Here is a 19,256-nt window from a genome sequence, read left to right as displayed (position 1 = left end):
CTCTTATGCACTATTGAGGGAGTATTTTGAAATAATTTAGCTTTTGCCTTTCAGGTTCAATATTAAACTAGTGTCTCATCTGTTTGCTTGGGCAGATGTGAAAGGTTTCATGGCACTTTATTTCAAGAAAAGCCAGTGAGTTATCCCAAGTATTCTGGACAGTATTTATACCTCAATCAAAATCACATAGTCAAAACAGATTATCTGGTCATTATCACATTGCTGTTTGTAGAAGTTTGCTGCGTGTATATTGCCTGCCAGGTTTCCTGCATTACAACAGTAACTAGGCTTCAGAAAGTGCTTTGTCAGTTGTAAAAGCTTTGAGACATCTGGTGGTCATGAAAAGCACTATATCAATGCTTGTCTTTTTCTTTATTTCTCTTTGTCTTTTCCCATTGGCTCCATCAAGGCTGAGGGGAAGAGGTAGAAGGAAGACATTTCTTGTTTCCTGATTCACTTTGCAGGGCCACTGCTTCTTGGGTGTCAAGGTGGAAGGCTTTAGACTTCAAATTACTATGGTTAACACTGAGGCTAGAGGAGTGCACCTTCATTCTAATGTCCCTACTCCATGAGTCATAACATAAAATAAAAATATGTTTTCCAGTAACCAAGATAATCAATTACATACCTCATCTATATCAGAATTTAAACAGCAAGATTTATCGACCAGGTCTCATAATAAATATAATAATGGGTTCATCATCAATGCACACGGTATTCAGTGTGTGTATGCATGTACAAACATACTCACACACACTCACTTTCTAGATAGTGTTGGGATTCACACTAGGGAGCAGTGACATACCAATTCACAGTTATCATTGTTTGTTCACAGACTCATTAATGCCAAAACTTGTCCCATCAACATGCAGCTTCCTATTTTATGGGAAGGCAACTGAGTATCATCAATTCCCAATATAAAAGTCAGTGCCAGGTACCTGATGATTTCAGTATATCGCTTGCTCCTCCAGGTCACTAACTTGTACACCCAGCAATAGTGACTCAGGGTATATACTGCACACACCCGACATTCACAGAAACTACCAACATGCACCTACCAGCTATTCAGGACCCTCATGGCACTTGCCTGATGCAATGTCCTTACTGGATTCCTCTCCACTTTAAAGTTGCCTTTTGGGGTTCAATAGCAGCTATCATTGCACTACTGCTGTAAGAACATTGGCACACAGGCACCGGAACCCACCTGACTGATTGGACCAGGTTGCATCTCAGGCCTGCTTGCTTGCTCCCATAGCACTTATTCACCTGAAGTCTATTTTTGTTGATCACAGAATTCCTGATTTGTCATTGTGGCACTTTGCCCCTCCCCCTTTCCCCAGACAAATCTACCAGGCTCTCATTATTTCTCTATTACCTTGTAGTTTTGTGCAGACACAAAAGTAAGTTATTTGTCAGGGTTATCAGCAGTCATCAGCTAAGTTAAAGGAGGCAGTCTTTAATCAAGGATCCAGGTATGGAAGTCAAAGATAACCCCAGATCGATTCAGAGGTTTAGGTATGATCAGGCAGCATCTCAGAGTAATCAGGGTCAGGATTTCCTTCTCACGGTTGTTGAGGAGTTGAATGTTGAATAACCCACCACTCACCTTGGCTGTTTGTGCTGTTTTGTGGGCTGTTTTTGCCTGGAATGAAGGAAAGAGATTGATTATATGAAACAAAAGGGGGTGGGACAGCTCTTAGTGCTGGTATAGGTGAGGAAAGGTGAGGTATTCTGAATGAGTCAGTAGACAACATACAGACCACATAGGGTTATGAGGCGGGGGTAAGCTGTAAGGTGATAGTGAACGTGGGAAGGTGTTACATGTAATAGTGAGACTGGTAGACCATGATCCTTTGTGGGAGGTGGGTGCAGTAGCAGAAATGGAGTAAGTGTTAGGTAGCAGAGAGAAGATGGTGACATTTATACTGAAGAAGGTCATTGAACTTCTTCTTTCATTGCTGGGCATTCCTCCAGATAGCTGAGACCTCACTGATTTGAGTGGCAAGCTTGGATGAAGCTGGCAGGGCCTGAGTGCCTGGCATACTCAGCTGGTGCTGAAGGAAGAGGACATCCCTGCTCGGCATCAGCCCCTCCATCAGGACTTCCAGGCGCATGTCTGTAAAGTGGAGTGCAAATCTTTCCTTCTTTGCCATGAAAATATCATGAACTGTGCAAGGCAGATCTGGACTGACAATGCTTCTCCTGGGTGCACCACTGCCCTTTATATGTAGCCTGGGTACTAGAGATGTCATCTATTCTAGGATATCCTACCAGTGGTTGTAATTCCAGGTACAGTGAGACTTAACACCAATCATGTGATTTCTAGGAAGCCTTGTTGGAAAGATCCAAAATGAACTATCAATGAACTCTTTTAAAGAAACCACTACAGGTATGATCAGAAAATGTGAAGAAGTTTCCCGTTTCCACAATCGTCAAAACCAAAGTTCTTTAAGTAGTATTCAAATATGACACAACTTTGTAACATTTCAGCAATGTTCTGAGAGGTTAGGGTATAATTTTTCTCCGTCCAAAATTGCTTGCTTCATTCATGTGGTTCTATTTGCTGTTTTAATCTAAAGGCTATTCGCAGCAGGAGAGTGAGGGATCTCAGCTTCCTTAACTTAAGAAAGTTGACTAAATGCCAAAAGAAGACACATTTTGTTAAAGATTTTCATCTTGCACTCGTCAGTACATTTCCAAGAGCACCCATATAAAGGGTACCAACACTTTCTTTGAAACCACATGAAAAGAGTGTGCTAATTGGTTGGCAAGTTGATTCTGAATGGTAGAGCTGTTGCTATGCAGAATGCCTAGGCAGAATTTTCCCAGGGCCTGAACAATGGTGACTATGGAGAAAGAATTTGGGGGAATCTGTTGGGATATCCAACAGTGCCTTTCTCAATGATGGAAGCAACAAGTCTCTTGTTTGGAGTGGTTCTAGATGTTGAGAGAAGATTTTTACACATGGGTTGTGAGATGCCTATTATGGGGATAATCACTCATTATCAACCTTATTACTCCCTAATGTCACCTCATTGATACACAGGTTCCCTTTATACAACTCACTGGATAGAAACCAGATAAGCAAGAGTTTATGACATGAAAACTAGAACTGGTACTTGGCAACACCAGCTCAACACTTACCCTTCTGAACCTCCCTCTTGGGCACCAGGCACTATTGTCTCAGGGTATGCTTCATGGGCAGATCTTATGTTTACAGATTCTAGTACCAACACATGCCAGGCTCTCCTCTCCATCATGGCACATCTCTGATCCACTTACCATACCATTCTGCATTTTGTAGCAGCATTTTGAAGTGCCCCAGCACCTCTTGTTGCAATGTTGCTACAGAAATACTTTGCACAAAGGGACAGGCTCACAGATTGAACGAGGCTGCGTCTCAGGGCTGCTTGCTCCCTTTCTTAGTGCTCACTTATGTAGTACCTACCTGGATGCTCACTGCATCCCTACCTTGCCTTATCTTCACTTGCGATTTAGAAATTCCCCACCTCAACTGCATTTTAAAACCCCATAGTACTTCTGTCTTGCCATGCTGTTTAGTGCAGACACAAAGCCAGGAAACTATTCATGCCTGTCAGCAGTTATCAGTCAATTTCAAACCCACAGCATGTGCAAGCAGCCTGTGTGCCAAATACATTGCATATGTATCAAACAAATGGCAATGTCTCAAAGTCCAGGGAGATATCCTTCAGTCAGGAATCCTGGACAGCATCCAATCTCTGTTCAATAGCTTGAGTATGGCCAGTAATTGACTTGGAGTAGTTAGTGTTGAGGGGTCTGTCTCTCTCCAGTCCAGGGTGTGGGTCATGTTCAGCCCTGCGGAGATAATGCAAACAGTGGGGAAATTCACAAAGATCAGTCAAGGTTATGGTCATTATTAATTGGCGCTGTGTCTCCAAGTCAGTGATGATCAGTCCGGGGGGTGGGGGGGCATCATGGAAATGAAGGTCACGGGAATGTATCTTGGGATACTTTTGTGTTTGGCTGAATTCAGCACTAGGGATTGAAAATAGAAACTTGGGATGATGATATTTAAGGACAGTGAAAGGAGGAATTTCAATGCACAAGTAGTACACGGGAAATCATGGGATGCTGTGGGATTGGAGGTGATAGGTGGTCACTACCATTATTGCCATTGCCTTGCTGGTGGGGATGGGGTGAGGCAGGGAGAAGAGGGGGGTGATGATGCTGAGCATGACCAGACTGTAGTGATGAGCTGAGGGTAAGGAAGAAATTTGAAGTCTCATTTCAAGGTGGTTGATGGGAATATTTGGGGGTTCAGTACATACGACTATCCAGGGAACAGTAAGTAGAAATGAAACTTGGAGTTTTGAGGGGCATCCTGATAACCAAGCCTGGTACTCAATCCTGGTATCCAACATGACCAGTGTTGCTATCCATGATGTGCCGCATCACTAAATGGACATAGAAAATAGCTGTGACCATGGGCAGGGTGATTGTCTGCTTGACAGTCAATAATACAGGTTTTAATTCAGCCTGACAGGAGGTCTCTAGCAATTGCTTCAGTAATGCAACTGCAGAGTACAGCTTGAAATCATTTGCAATCATACCATTGTGCATGCAGTGTACAAATATGTGGGGTGCAAATGTTGGTTACAACACTGTCGACCATGTCATCAGTCCTTGAATATTGTAGATAGACATCTCTGTGAAGCAAAATAATCACAAGTGACCTTAAAAGAGGCAACTATTGGCCACAACCCACACAAGAAGATGCAAGTCCTCCAACGGAAATGATTCCCATCTCCACTTAAACAGTGTGTCTCACTGTTTTTAAGGCTTCATTTATAACAGATATGAATATTCATTGCTAAGGGCGTTGTCTGATTTTTTTTCTGCTCCCCAAACAGGGTCGTTACAACCATGACTGATGGATCCAGCCAAACAGGTGTGGTCATCACTACTGCTGCCCAGAAAAATGTAAGAAGAACAAAAAAGCCCAAGAGTTGCCAAGACTTTCAGCCAAACATGAACAACCTCTATATGAAGAGGCTGCGACTGAAGGACTTCTCAAAATGCATTGGAGACACATCAAGACCAGAGCCTACTATCCTCAGTCTTGGATGAACAAGGTGCAATGTTGTCTATCTGGATGAAAATATGTCGGGATATTGTCACTGGACCGTGCCAACTGTTAAATTGGATCATGTGATTTGAACAAATGATGGTCTTACCGACTACTGAGAGGCCTGAATAGAGTAAATATAGAGGTGATGTTTCCACCAGGAGAGACTAGAAACTGAGGGCACAGACTCAGGGTGAAAACACAACCCTTTAAAACTGAGATGAGGAAGAATTTCTTCAGCCAGAGTGTGGTTAATCTGTGGAACTCATTGCATTTAAGGATGTCAGTTAATTTAAGACAGTAATAGATAAGCTGTTGATTAGGAAGAGGATCAAAGGAAGAAGGCAGAAAATTGCGGTTGAGAAATATATCTGCCATGATTGAATGATGAAGCAGACTGAAAGGACCAAATGGCTTAATTCTGCTTCTGTATCTTCTGGCCTAATGTCACCTTATTCCAGGGACTGCAAAATTGACAGCTGAATTGGACTTTTATGCAATTGTCTTGTAAAGGGGCTATTGGAGAGCTGTATGGGATGTCTCAAGCATCCAACCATGAGTGTATTGAAACTGTGACTGAGGCCATTTGTATCAGGTTCACTTCTCCATGAAGTTAATGCTGGTGGGGTTCAGCAACATAAATCTTGGTAGCTATCTGTCAGTCATCATCTAACCAGTGCATTCTCCACAACAACAACTCTACTAATTGGAGTTCATGTGCCAACCAATCAGTATGCTCTTCTCATATAGAATAAATAATATTCCACTTTATATTGGTATTCTTACAAATCTCTTGATGTGTGCAGTATGAACAACTTTGATAAAATGTTTATTTTTTCCAGCACACACCAAGAGATTTGTAAGAATACCAATACTCAAGTTCTGGACTATTAAATAACTCAGCATTTATTAAACCTAAGCAAGATTTGTTGCCAACATTTTGAATGCAAAGCTCACTTTGTTTCCCTTTTGTGACTGGAAATTCTCAATGTTTTCATTCAATTTCTGTCCAAAATTAGACTGCAGTAGGCTATAAGAATGTTGTTTATAGTCTTATGACACCAGCTGATGATACTACTGGATAAGTCAGATTCTAGACAAGAACATGGCTTGATAGATCATATTTTGATTTGTTTTGGTTGTAACAAAATGGTCTTTTGCTGAAACATAAACATGCAATTTTGGAGATTTTGTTTTAATGGTAAAATAAATTTGTTAATGAAAGAAATGACAATAAAATAAAGAAGACAAACCATCTACTTGTAACATAAGTACAAAGATTCCCATTAATCATGAAACATTCTCTTTTTTAAAATTCATTCACTGGAGTAGGATGTCATTGGCTAGGCCATAACTTATTATCAATCTTTAATTGCCCAGGGATCAGTTCAGAGTGAACCACATTGCTGTGGCTCTGTGAGCAAGACCAGAGAAGGATGGCAGATTTCCTTCCCTAAAGGGCATTAGTAAAACAGATCAGCTTTTCTGACAATGGATTTGTGTTCATCATTAAACTCTTAATTCCAGATTTTCATTGAACTCAAATTCCATCATTTGCTGTGGTGGGCTTTGAACCCAGATACCCAGAACATTACCTGGATTTCTGGATTAGCAGCACAGGAATACTGCCACTAGGCCATTGCTTCCATCACAATTGAAAAGAAACAAACTGCTTTTGTACAGTACCCTTGGTACAATACTCAAAACACCACTCATACAATGACCACAGTCCCCATATCATATCTCAGCAAGTTTATGTCTCTTGTGACTTAAACATTAAGATTGGAAGTGCAACAGCTTCTTCATATCTATCATAACTATCATATACCTACTTAAGTGTACTCAGCTTTAATGAACTTGTTCAGGGTTTAGTCCCAACACTTCTGGTCTGGAACTAACTGTAACTATTTACTCTAAGGTAAATAATGTTGCAGTTTACTATATATCCTTCCCTCCTACAAGGCATTGTTTTAAAGAGCAATCCCATTCAAGGACTTCACAGGACTGCCTGAAACACCAAGTCAAAAAGTGAAACTAATCATCTCTCTTTTTCTCTCTCTCTCTGTAAGTTATGGGTGTTTCCCTTAATCTTAAGAGAAAAGCTTCAGAAATCTCTAATAGAGGCTCTATTACTCACCCAGGTGGGGTGCAAAGCAATCTAAAATATGCACATGTCCATTTGTGGTGTGCTAAACCCATTCACTCTGAAGTGTACCTCAAAAACTGTTTTTAAATCACCATGGCTACAGAATTACACACAAGTTAATTATTAACTTCAGACAAACAGAAAACCCACTGATTACAAACTCAGAAACCAGAATCCAAAACATATAATAAATAATATATTTATATCACATAATTTACATCACACTAGTATGGGATCAGGAAATGTTCATATATTTCATCATTCCAAATTTATGAACAGTTCAAGGATCTTAAAGATGAATGGTGGATTTGATTACCTTCAAATTAACATTTAGAAAATACTTTGGGGATTATTTTCTATTCTATCTTGTACAGAATGCAACTTTAAGCATGACATTTAATTTTAGTGGTTTTATTTTAGTTTTAGTGTAAGTTTAAAATGACCATTAATTGTTTCTACTTATGGGTTAATAGTAGCAATTAAAACTATTATCGGGTAAACATAGTTTGTTTTAACCACATTGCATCTTGCAAGTGGTTATGTGGATATTTACATATTTGGCACATATGTCATGCCAAAGCAGAGCTAAATAAGTTAGATGTTTAGAATAGCACCATATTTGCTTCAGTTGAGGCAGTCCCAGGGGACATAATTGGCAACTGGGAGGTGAAAGATGACCTTTCACCTAATTCAGATAAAAAATCATTTACGTCCCGTTAGAAGTCTTAATGTAATAATTTGCCTAATATTAGGTGACATTAAATGCAAGTTATGCACCTTATCAAACATGCATCAGAATAAAAGTTCAGACTTTGAGTTCTATGTAGCAATTGCAGGACAATCTCAACTAGTTTTTATTTCATCCATCCACTCCAATTACATCATTGTACACACTCTATGACTCCAAAGGTACTTGTAACATGAACAAAGTGGTTATTTAAAATGAATATTTATTTGAGTAATATGTCCTAAATGTAATTCTAAGTTATATTCTTCATGACCCTGAAAATAAAGCACTTATTTTGCACAATGACTGTGTTTCTATCAAGGAGCCTATCATGTCTGACAATTAGTGTTAACTAAATAGATGGAAAGGATCCATTGAACTGGAGACCTTTAGAGTGATGTGAGGATGATGAAGATATCTGGAGAAATCTCCGATAGTAGAGTGATTGGGTATAATAAAGCTGGAAATTGATTATCTGAGAACATGTGGCCCAGATTGTACAATATCAGGATTAGAATGATGTCTTTTAATCAGTCAGACTGATACTAAATTCCAGCCATACTTCATCCATTTTTGTCTTTCATCAAGCAGGCAATAGGCTCATCATATTGGCAAATGTCAAATAATTAGGCCACTGTTATTTGCAAATCCAAACAAGATACAGTTTGAAGCCCATATTGTAAGATTTATTTGCGCTGACACAACCAACTCTACTCAGGAAAACCAGATCTGCAAAGGGAATAGTTCTGAAGAAGAAACATACAGGGGACTGAAAATGTTAACTCTGTTTCTCTTTCCAAAGTGCTGCCAGACCCTTTTCCAACAACCTTTGTGTTTGTGTCTGTTGTTCTCCACAATTTGCCAACTCAATAGATAATAAATTTACACCAACAGAGGTTATTGTATGTGGTTGCATCCCTCAAAATGGGTGCTGCAAGATTCCTATGCCCTTCATGGTGGGAAATTGCTCAAAGTTGTCCACAAACAGACAAGTGTACACCCATAATATCATAGAAACCCACAGTAACGTGCTTTCAAATAAACATTAACTGCAAATTATCTCCAAGATAGTATCTCCTTAAGCACACTCCTTTTAGAACATATTTCTCCACTTTAGACATAATCACGTCATCAAACATCAAACATTGGAGACCAGACTTTTTTTCTGATTTTCTAAGAGATTGTATGTACTACTGTCTTTCTGGCCATGATGTTTACAGCATGTTATGCTGAAAATGACCTATTTATTTCTATATCGGTTTTTTTCTCTCTATTAAACTAATCTCAGTACATAATAATGCATTAAGACTAATCCTATGAGTTGAAATTTTGAGTAACAATGTTCCCTTCAATGTCTTCTGAAATATCGAATATACTTCACTCATCAGTTTCCTCTCATCTGTCCTATTAGACAGACTTCAAAAAACTCTAATATACTTTTCAGACATGATTTCCTTACCATAAAATTAAGGTGACTTTATGAAACACATTGTATGATGTAACTTGCTGAACATTTCTGTTCATTCCTCATATGTGACCTAAGCTGATGGTCACATTATTTTAATTATTCATCTCACTCTCACTTTGAGCTCATTAACTTTCATTGTACCAGCTATGCCATTGATGCTCACCACAAATTAGTTTTACATTTTAATTAAGAACATTACAATCTCAATAATGTATTCAACCTCTTCTGATCAAAAATATTTCTTTCATGTTTATTGATAAATATTGATACTTTTAGTTAACATTTACTACTCACCTGAATCCATATTTTCATTCTTAATTTTGTCTCATTACCAATCATTTTGCTTGCACACTATCATGTCTTTCATAATTTGATCTACCCTTTAATAATCAGTGTTCCTTTGTTATTCCCTCCTTCAAATGCATCCATTTCCTATCCTTAGTTCTTCATAGAATATTACAACGCATTACATGCCCTTCGGCTCTTGATGTTGCATCAACCTGTGAAATCAATCTGTAGCCTGTCCAACCTAAACAATTCCATTTTCATCCATATGTTTACGCAATGACCACTTAAATGCCCTTAAAGCTGGTGTGTCTACTACTGTTGCAGGCAGGGCATTTCAAACCCGTACTACTCTCTGAATAAAAAAACTACCTCTGACATCTGTCCTATATCTATCACTCCTCAATTTAAACCTCCTTCAATCATCTCACACTTTTCCACATTAAACTCCATTTTCTACCCCACAGTCCAGCTCTGCAGCTTATTTATGTCCCTCTGTAACTTGCAGCATTCTATGGCACTATCACTACTCCATGGACCTTAATGTCATCTGCAAATTTACTATCCTTCTACAACCTCATCCAGGTCACTTATAAAAATGACAAACAACAGTGGCCTCAAAACAGATCTTTGCAGATCTTCTTCTGCTTATAAAAAAAATCCCTAAATTCTTCCAGTTCTGATGAAAGGTAAGTAATCTGAAGTTGTAATTCACCTTTCTGACTTGATTCATGTTGTAAAGGTAAGACATGCAATTACAGATCAGTTTGCTTTAACTTCAGTGGAGGGGCTGCTTCCAGAAGCCATCATTTGAGACAGAATTAGTGGTCACATAGAAAAATCTATGTTGGTTTTGAAGAGCCAACACGGATTTCTAAAGGGGAAATTATGTTAGACCAACTTGCTGGAGTTTTTGACAGCTAACATAAAAGATTGATTAGGCTTAGGGTTAGTCTATAAACATGGGAGGTATGTTTGATTTGAAGAGGTTGAATATATTGTTGAAGCTGTAAAGTTCCTAATTAAAGGGTAAAATGTTGTTCATCAAGTTGTGGTGAGCTTCAATGGAATAGCTTGGAAAAGGAAAGATAGAAAGATCAGGGTAAAAGTGAAATGCATAATTAACATGATAAGTGACCAGCAGCTTAGGGTCACACTTGCGGAATGTACAGAGGTGTTGATGTAATGTATGTGAACTTCCAGAAGAACCAAATAAAAACAAAATGCTGCAGAGATCTGAAATAAAAACAGGACGTGTTGGAGAAACTCAGCAGATCTGGCAGCACTTGGGGAGGGAGGAACAGCATTAATGTTTTGAATCCAGTATAACTTTGAAGAAAGAAATTAACTTTTTTTTCACAGATGTTGCCATACTGACAGAGCTTTCCAGACTATTCTGTTTTTAGTTTAGGCTTCCAAAAGGGATATGATGAAGTGCTATACAATGGATTAGGAGACCAATTATATATTATGGAGCAAAAAGGGGTAGTGGCAATGTGGATACAAAATTGGCTGAGAAATAAGAAGTAGAGAGTAATAATCAATGTATCTTTTGGGCTGGAGGAAGGTTTTTAGTGGAGTATCCAAGGAAATGTGTTGCAATCCCTAAGTTTCCTTATATGTATTAAAGATTTAGATCCAGGCATTCCTGGGACAATTTCAAAGTTTGTGTTGATACAAAACCTAAAAGTATTGCAAACTATGTGAAAGACAATGTGGAAATTCAAATGACATAGACAAGATATTAGGAGGATAGGTGACAGTTGAAGTTTAATATGGAGATGTGCGTGTTGATACATATTGGTAAGAAAAACAGGGACAGCCCAAATGAAATAATGGTTACAATTCTAAAGGGGTGCAGGAGCAGAGCCACTTGGTAAATATGTGCACAGATCATTTATAGTGGCAGCACAGGCAGAGACAGCAAGTAATTGGGTGAAGTGCAAAAGAGATTTATAAGTCTAGTACCAGGATGAGAATCTTCACTTAAGGGGATAGATTGGAGACATTAAGACTGTTCTCCTTGGACAGAAGAAAGCTAATAATGCTCTGACAGCAGTTTTAAAATTATGAAGGGGCTGAATACAGTCAATAGGGAGAAACTTTTCCTGCTGATAAAAGAATCAAGAATGAGAGAGAAAAGAAGCAAATATAACGTGAGAAAAAGAATATTTTTGCTCAATGATTGGGCGTGGAATGCATCTGGAAGCCTGATGGAGACAGTTTTGACTGAGGCATTCAAGAGTACATTAGATGCTTATTTAATTAGAAAGAATGTGAGATGTGGGGAAAGGTCATGATGCTCATTTGGAAAGTCTGTGCAGACATGATAAGTTGAATGACCACTTTCTATGCTGTAACATCTCTGTAATTCTGGGATAGGTGTTGCCTCGCCTGCTAAATATTTACAATTTCCTATTTTTAGTTAAAAGCTTAAAAGATCTCTTTTTGATGTACTGCAGTTGAAGGTAAGTGTGACGCTATAGCAGACTCTTATGTTTAAGTCTCACTAATCAAACCAGAAGTTAAAGAGACAGCAAGAAGCACACATTGTGTAACTGTAAAGACAGGTGTGCTTAAGCGCATAAAGTGGGATTAGATATTTCCGACAAAAGTGCTTGCAGCTCTTTATTTCATTGTTTAGTTATCAGAATAGAGGATGTACCTTTCCACAATGTTACGCATTGCCTGTGCACTGTATTTAGTTTTTTACTTGCATATACATATAACATGTTTGGACGTGCATCAGGGAGGAAAAAAAGTACCTATGTATCAAAAAAGATATATTTACATCAAAAGCAGATGTGCATCAGGTACCTGTCTGTCTGCTTTCCTGTTCTTTCCTAGTTCATTAAACAAGAGGTGGGGTGAAGGTGCTGTTGATGGAAAAGGAAGACATAGAAAGCAAAAAAATATAATAATTAAAACAAATATAATGGCAAAGACAGGAAACTGTGTTATGAGCAAAGACATAAAAATATTTCTGGGGTCACCTTATCCTCCTTTAACTTTCACTTCAATGCATTTGGGAATCCCAAAAGCCTCATGTGTATTTTAAAACCGGACTTGAGCTTGGTCATTCTAGAACTTACACTTTGTTTCCTTCCAGTTACTATCTAACTTTGCTTTGATCTGTGCCTGTGTACAGAGACTTAAAAAAAAAACTTCAGCTTGTCCCCTACAATGAAATCCAATGAGTGAAACTTAACGCTTTTGCACTTTGAAGCAGATGGCCTGCTTGTATTTCTGTTGGGTATTAACAGTTGAATTGGTAAAGTAATACAAAACACCCTTTGTTTGTTGTATAAGGAAGAAAAATGCAACCCAGAGAAAATCTGTAACACCTACCTCTCCAATTTTCCCCTGGGCCTGGACAGTACTATCTGAATGATATTGCTATCATTATATGATACAGAATCTAAATAAACTATTGTTTTTATTTGTCTATATTTTCCACTAAAGAAAGAAAGAGAGGGAAATGAAACCTTTCAGCTTTATCCACAGTGTACTGAACTGAAATGAATCCAGGTTTTTGCTCAGAACTATTTAATTGTAGTGGATTTAGGTCATGAATGTAACATTACATATTAGTCAAAGTTTGTAACCATGCAAGAAAATTGAGAAAAATCAAGTGAGCTAGTGGCTTTGCGGAGAAATTAATACAGTCAACTTAAAAAGAAAAGTGATTTATTTCCCCATGAAGTCATGATGGAGGATTACACCTGAAATGTTGATCTGTGCTTTCTATTCATACAAGCATGCTGACCTGCCAAGTTTTACCAGAAATATTTTCACATTATTATTCTTGCTGACATCATTTTTTCTTCTTTAATTTCTAATTTCTTCTAATTGATAATAAAATAATTTTGTATACCAGCATCACTTTCACAAAGTGATGAACAAATGCTCCATTGTTTCTCTTCATCATAAGTGTGCACTTTTCTTTTACTAAATGTTCTGTCAACAACATTCTTGTTTGCTCTCTTCTCTTTCCATTTAGTTTAGTTATAGATTATAAATTATCGTTATTTCTCCACGATACTCTCTCTTCTTTGCTGTGGATTTATTTTTCATTCTTCATTTTTCTCCCCCCTATGTTATTATGTTTTTTTTCTTGTGATATCCCTTTATTTTCTCTTCAAACTTTAATTTATTTCTATCTTCTAAATTCTGTTGCTATAAATTCTGTCATTCTTCATGAACATGATGTTTCTGTCATTTCTTAATTATTTGATATCTTTCTGTTTGTTTCAATTCTTCATTTTCAACTCCAACAACAATCAAGAAATTCAATACCATCAAGACAAAGTAGCCCATTTCACCCTCTTACCTATTGGTTCATAATGCCAATGGCGCATTGCGTCGACAAAATACACACAGTAACGTGCCTAGGTTCCTTCAGCGTCATTTTACAAACTCATGACCTCGAATGGCTAGAAAAACAAGACAACTTATACATGGGGATAACATCACCTGCAAGTTCTCTTCCTAGTCAATCATGATCTTGGGGTGGAACCAAATTATCGTTCTCTCACTTTTGCCAGTGAGAGAAACTCCCTGTCAGCACTGCAATGTGACTACACCAGACAGACTGCAGTGGTGGACAAAGGTGATTCACCATCACCACCTTCTCAAAGTTAATTAGGAATGGACAATAAACGTTGGTCTTTCCAGTGATGCTCACTTCCCAAATATGAATTAAAACAACGTTATAAGACAGAAGATATACTCACTTTTTCACAGCTTCAATCAGAGGTGAAGCTAACGATAGCTTGCTGTATAACTTTGGTCCCAACTACAATTGCACTTTGCAGCTTCCAGCCTCTGAAGTGGAGGTATTAAGTTTCCACTTGTTTCTGCCAGCTATTATCAATGAATTCTAGGCAGAATCAGCCAAACCAGTTCAAAATATTGGTGAATTGTAAAGGTATGTGAATTGCACCCAAAATACAAATTTTTGTGAGACTTTGCACTGCCTCAAGATTCAATTTGCCTTTTAAGACCCAGCTACATAACTGGCCTCACTCCACCAAATTAGAATGACAAGATATTCGTGGTTACAGGGAGTTGTTCTAATAACACTTATTTTCTTACATGTACAGGCATTAATAGCGATGTTTTAAAAGTATATTCATATCAAGAAAATTTAATTTACTAAGAAACACCAATTAAAGTATTAAATGGCTCAGTGCAGTTTTGTAAAGCAATTTTTCTGTAATTTTAAATCAGATTACTCACAGATGGTGAAAGGAAAGTCTTATTCAATATTTATTTAGGATCATAAACCAATTTTAAAGTGTACAACTCCAATTGCACCAGACTATCATTCTTAAGTACCTTAAGGAACTCTTTAATTGAAAAGATAAAAGAAAACAATAGTACTCTGTTGCATTCTGACTTTCAGTTGGCTCATGGAAGATTTTACATTTATGATTATGTTAATATATTTTAGCAGAACCTAAAATGCAACCTGATCCTTGGAGCAAAAGCAACATAAGTTTAGCAGATGATAGCTAGACTGAATGGATTAGATTAGGAATAGAGACTGTGCAAAAGAGGGTTGTATTCCCTAGAACTGAGAAGGTTAATGGGTGATTTGAAGTTTTTAAGATATTATGGAGAACAAGCAATGGAAAAACAATTCATGTTGCTTGGGCAATTGGACTTGGGAGACATAGTTTAAAAACAGCAACCAAGCCTTTCTGGACCAAAACTAAGAAACATTTATGTAAACACTGGCTTGAAACTTTCTTTCCCACACATGACAATGGATGCCACAACAGCTATTAATTTTAAATCTGAAATTGATAGATTTTTTGCATGTTGACCAAAGGTATAGAGGAATATGAGGTAAAGGAATTAGATCTCAGATGAAACCTTATCTTATTGAAAGACAGAACAACCTGGATGGTCTAAATTAGGTACTCCAACTTCTATGTTCTATTCTTCATAACAAGCACAACTTCAAACACCGGTCTGCCTTGCAGTCAAAACCATACTCTAAAATAGCACAATCGGAAACTAAGATGGTCCTGCAGTCCCCAGTGCTTTTATGTCCTTAAATTTTGATGATTTCATTCTCCCGAGGTGAGCTGGTCATGTTGACTGATGGAAACATCTAGCCACTGTGGGCACTGAACCACGTGACCCCTCCAATATTCTCCTTTAAGAATTTTGAGAAACTTGAAATCGTTCAGCAGAAGCCTGACGAAGCTCCTTACATTCTTTTAGCAAAGATACTTAACAGTTTGCAGCAAATTATATTTCAGAAACATATGATTTGTGGGCTTATGCCAACGCCCTCCGTTTTACCATTCTCTACGTTTGCCAGCTGCCATTTGCCACTAACCACACTACTCGCTCCTGGCTGCTACTCGCAACAAGAAAGAGAGTTGGACACACACACACACACACAAATTGAACAATAACTGAGGCTCGAAATAATCTTTTCCGCAGGTAGACTTTTACCAGCTACTTTCTTTACAGTGGGGACACAATTTATTTTGACCCGCATGAAAGGGGGAGGGAAGGGGAACGCGCGTTGATAGAGAGTGAAAAACCTGCAACTGGGTCTAAACTATAAGGGAAATAGGGAAAAGAATCAGATAGCTATCGGGACTTTAGGGCTATGAAATAAATCAGCAAAGCGCCTTGTGTCTACTTGTGATAAAAGGCTCGTCACGGAATATAAATGTGTGTGTGGTTTTGGTCACTTTTGGAAATCCATTGTAGTGTATAATTAAACAGGCGCCAACACCACTTATATTGCGAATCGCTGCTTTGAGTTTCATTGTTTCAAACCTTCCGCAAAATTGTTATTGCGTTTTGGGAACGAATTGAAGTTCCGAGTCGATATGATTTCATTTTCCTCGTGATGAGGCTTCCTCAAAGTAGAAGCTTTGAGATTCCCCAGTGCAGATTGCCTTGCTGATCATTTCGGACGTTCTTCAACACCCAGAATGGAGTTATTATAGCAAATTGCACAAAACGTTACATGAGTTCTGAAGAGGGAAACTGGACAATTTTCTTATCGTCAACTTCTTTTAATTGTCACTTGGTCCTATCTTTATGTTTTGGCGCCTTACATCATGTAATACACCAATTGAATTGCACGCTTGAAGTGCATTCACTCGGAGAGGTTAATGTTTAACTCGTGTGGATTTTTCTGTTTTCCAGCAGCACAGTTGTGAATCTATGCACTTCACAAAGAAATCTCCAGCGTTGTGTCTTAAACTTTTTTGAACCTATAAAAAGGCAATAACAATTGAAACAGCTAATTTTGAACATTGCAATAAAATGTGAGGTTGATACATCCCAATCAGTGCACACTCGCTGACAAGGACATGTGATCAGTGATTTCAGAGATTGTAAACAATCTGAACGATAAGATGAAAACTTTCGTTTTTCTCTTTCTTTGGCTGAATGCTGGAGGAATTCAGCATTTGGGAGGTAACTTTGAATTAAATATTGGTTAACCAACCTATCAAGTAAATCTTTGCGCGCTGAAAGCTCCTCCCACAGCGAGCGGTCGTCCAATTTCAGCCCTCGGCACCAGCCAATAAGGGATTTGTGTGTTTACCCTGAACTACAATAGGTAGATGCGGTGACAGTGAGAGCAGTCTAAAGTTTGCAGAGATCTGCATCCACACACGTGTGTTGCTTCAAGTGACATCCGCACAGAGTCATCAAGCGCTCCCTTTCATCTCACAGGAGAATGCTCTTGCCCTGTTTAGTGCTGGCCCTAACTGCCTTTGGCTGTGCACCTTCCAGCCAAGCGCCAACGAGTCCTTCCTGCCCAGCTCGGTGCCACTGTGAAGAGGATGGCATTCTACTGTGGGTCGATTGCTCAGAGCTCGGGTTTACAGCATTGCCGGAAGACTTAAGTCCGTTGACGTCCTACCTGTAAGTGCCTGTAATCTTTCAGATAAACGTGCTTATGGTGCAAAACATGAATTAACCAAGTTAAAGGTGCATCACCCCTCTCTCACGTACTCGGAAGGAGAATGTAATAGAACCAAGGGCTTTCGGTGAGATATCAGTAGTTGGGCGAAGATGCTGTGGTTTTAGTTACACGCCGACCCCTCAGCCCCCACAATCGATGCTTGGAACAAGCTGCAAAGCCCGGGGCAGGGCGTCTGCGTTGTTTCGTTCATGTGGCAAAAAAAATGAAGTGATGAACACTAATGATGGCTGTAGATGCACTGTCGCAAACGGTGGGGAGGGCAGATTCCAACGTGGCTTTCAGAAAGGCTGGGGATAGACACATGCAAAAGAGGTGTGTGGGGGAGGGGGTGGGGGTGTGGTGGAAGGACTCTTTTCAAAGTGGTGGCACCGACACAATAGACCGAGTGGCCTCTTGTCATGCCGTGTGGTTCTAAGACATTCCCCGTGACCCAGATGGTGCATTGGAAATAGTACATGTTTAAGTCAGTGTTCTAAGTCTGTTTCTTATTGCAGCGAGAGCAAAGCCTTTGTAATTCTGATATTAGCTGTTTAAGAAGTTTGATATTCTTGCTACTTAGTCCACGGAAATTGTTGGTGTGTATATATACCTTGGACTGCATTGGGGATGAGTATTGTATACTTAAACTTCACAATTGAGACTGTTTATCTGAAGAAAGCTATTGATGACTTGGTCAATAATAGAGATGGAGTAAGATACGTTAAAAAGATATCATCAATGATGATTAGCTAGAACCGAGTAGACAGAAAGTTACTGTTTGAACACAAACTCCTGAATAATTGTGGTTCGTAGAACGCACTCTCTCGAATGGAAGGAGGACTGGTTTAACCCTTACTGAGCTGCGATTATATGAGAGAGCCACTAACAGTGGAACAGAATAACATTGGAGTTCGATTGCTGTCACCGTGTAGTAACACTGTACCTTGTTTTACTGTCACGAAGGCAAATGAGTGTCCGATGCCAAAAATAGTTTCTATAAGAAAGTAATTACTCGCTTCCGTCGGTTGGTTAAAAGGGACAGGAGAATAATTTCCGCCCTGTGCTTAGAATTTTAAATAGCTGTAACTTTATATGAAAGACAAACAGGCTGCAACAACATACTGACATGCTCAGAAATAGACGGGCACATCAAAAAGCTTTTATAAATTGCCTTTAATGCTGCACCTGCCAGGAATATTAATCCGGCTCTTTGCATTACTTACAAGTAGTGCTCTAAATCCCCCTAAAAAAACAGACTGAGAACCACAATGTTACATCAGAGTGATCACTGTATTGTGTGGCGCCCGGGCCAGTGTAATTGTTTCCGTTAATATGTGAATCTTTAAAATGATTGTTTTTTTTGTACAATGAACGTTTTCGCAACCTTAGTCCGCAACGTTTACAAGTGTAGTGCCCAGCGTCCGCAACGTGCTGAGCAAATGTGCAGCTGCTCGCATTCGAAGGGTTTTCAAATTTGCACTCAAGTCTGTTGTTCGGCCAGCAACACACCGAGTCAGGTGCTCGAACTGAGCCAGAGCCTTCCGTCCGAACAGCGACTGTTGAACATTGCGGGAAGGGGTG

General features: G+C 38.9%; 1 protein-coding gene across 2 annotated transcripts in view; it reads left to right on the top strand.

Moving 5' to 3' along the window:
• The first annotated feature begins 17,298 nt into the window (after positions 1 to 17,298).
• The window catches only part of lgr6 (leucine-rich repeat containing G protein-coupled receptor 6), a 255,696-nt gene continuing 253,738 nt past the window's right edge, over positions 17,299 to 19,256 (top strand). The window contains exon 1 of one of the 2 annotated variants that reach the window (XM_072563204.1): positions 17,299 to 17,635. In XM_072563204.1, the coding sequence (XP_072419305.1) occupies positions 17,448 to 17,635 (188 nt within the window). In that variant the 5' untranslated portion in view covers positions 17,299 to 17,447. The remainder of the gene's footprint in view (positions 17,636 to 19,256) is intronic. The other variant, XM_072563206.1, reaches the window with a different exon arrangement.

This window comes from Chiloscyllium punctatum, chromosome 45, assembly GCF_047496795.1.
Source record: "Chiloscyllium punctatum isolate Juve2018m chromosome 45, sChiPun1.3, whole genome shotgun sequence".
NCBI lineage: Eukaryota > Metazoa > Chordata > Chondrichthyes > Orectolobiformes > Hemiscylliidae > Chiloscyllium > Chiloscyllium punctatum.
The sequence above is the reverse complement of the archived record's forward strand: the minus strand, read 5'-3'. Positions and strand labels throughout refer to the sequence as shown.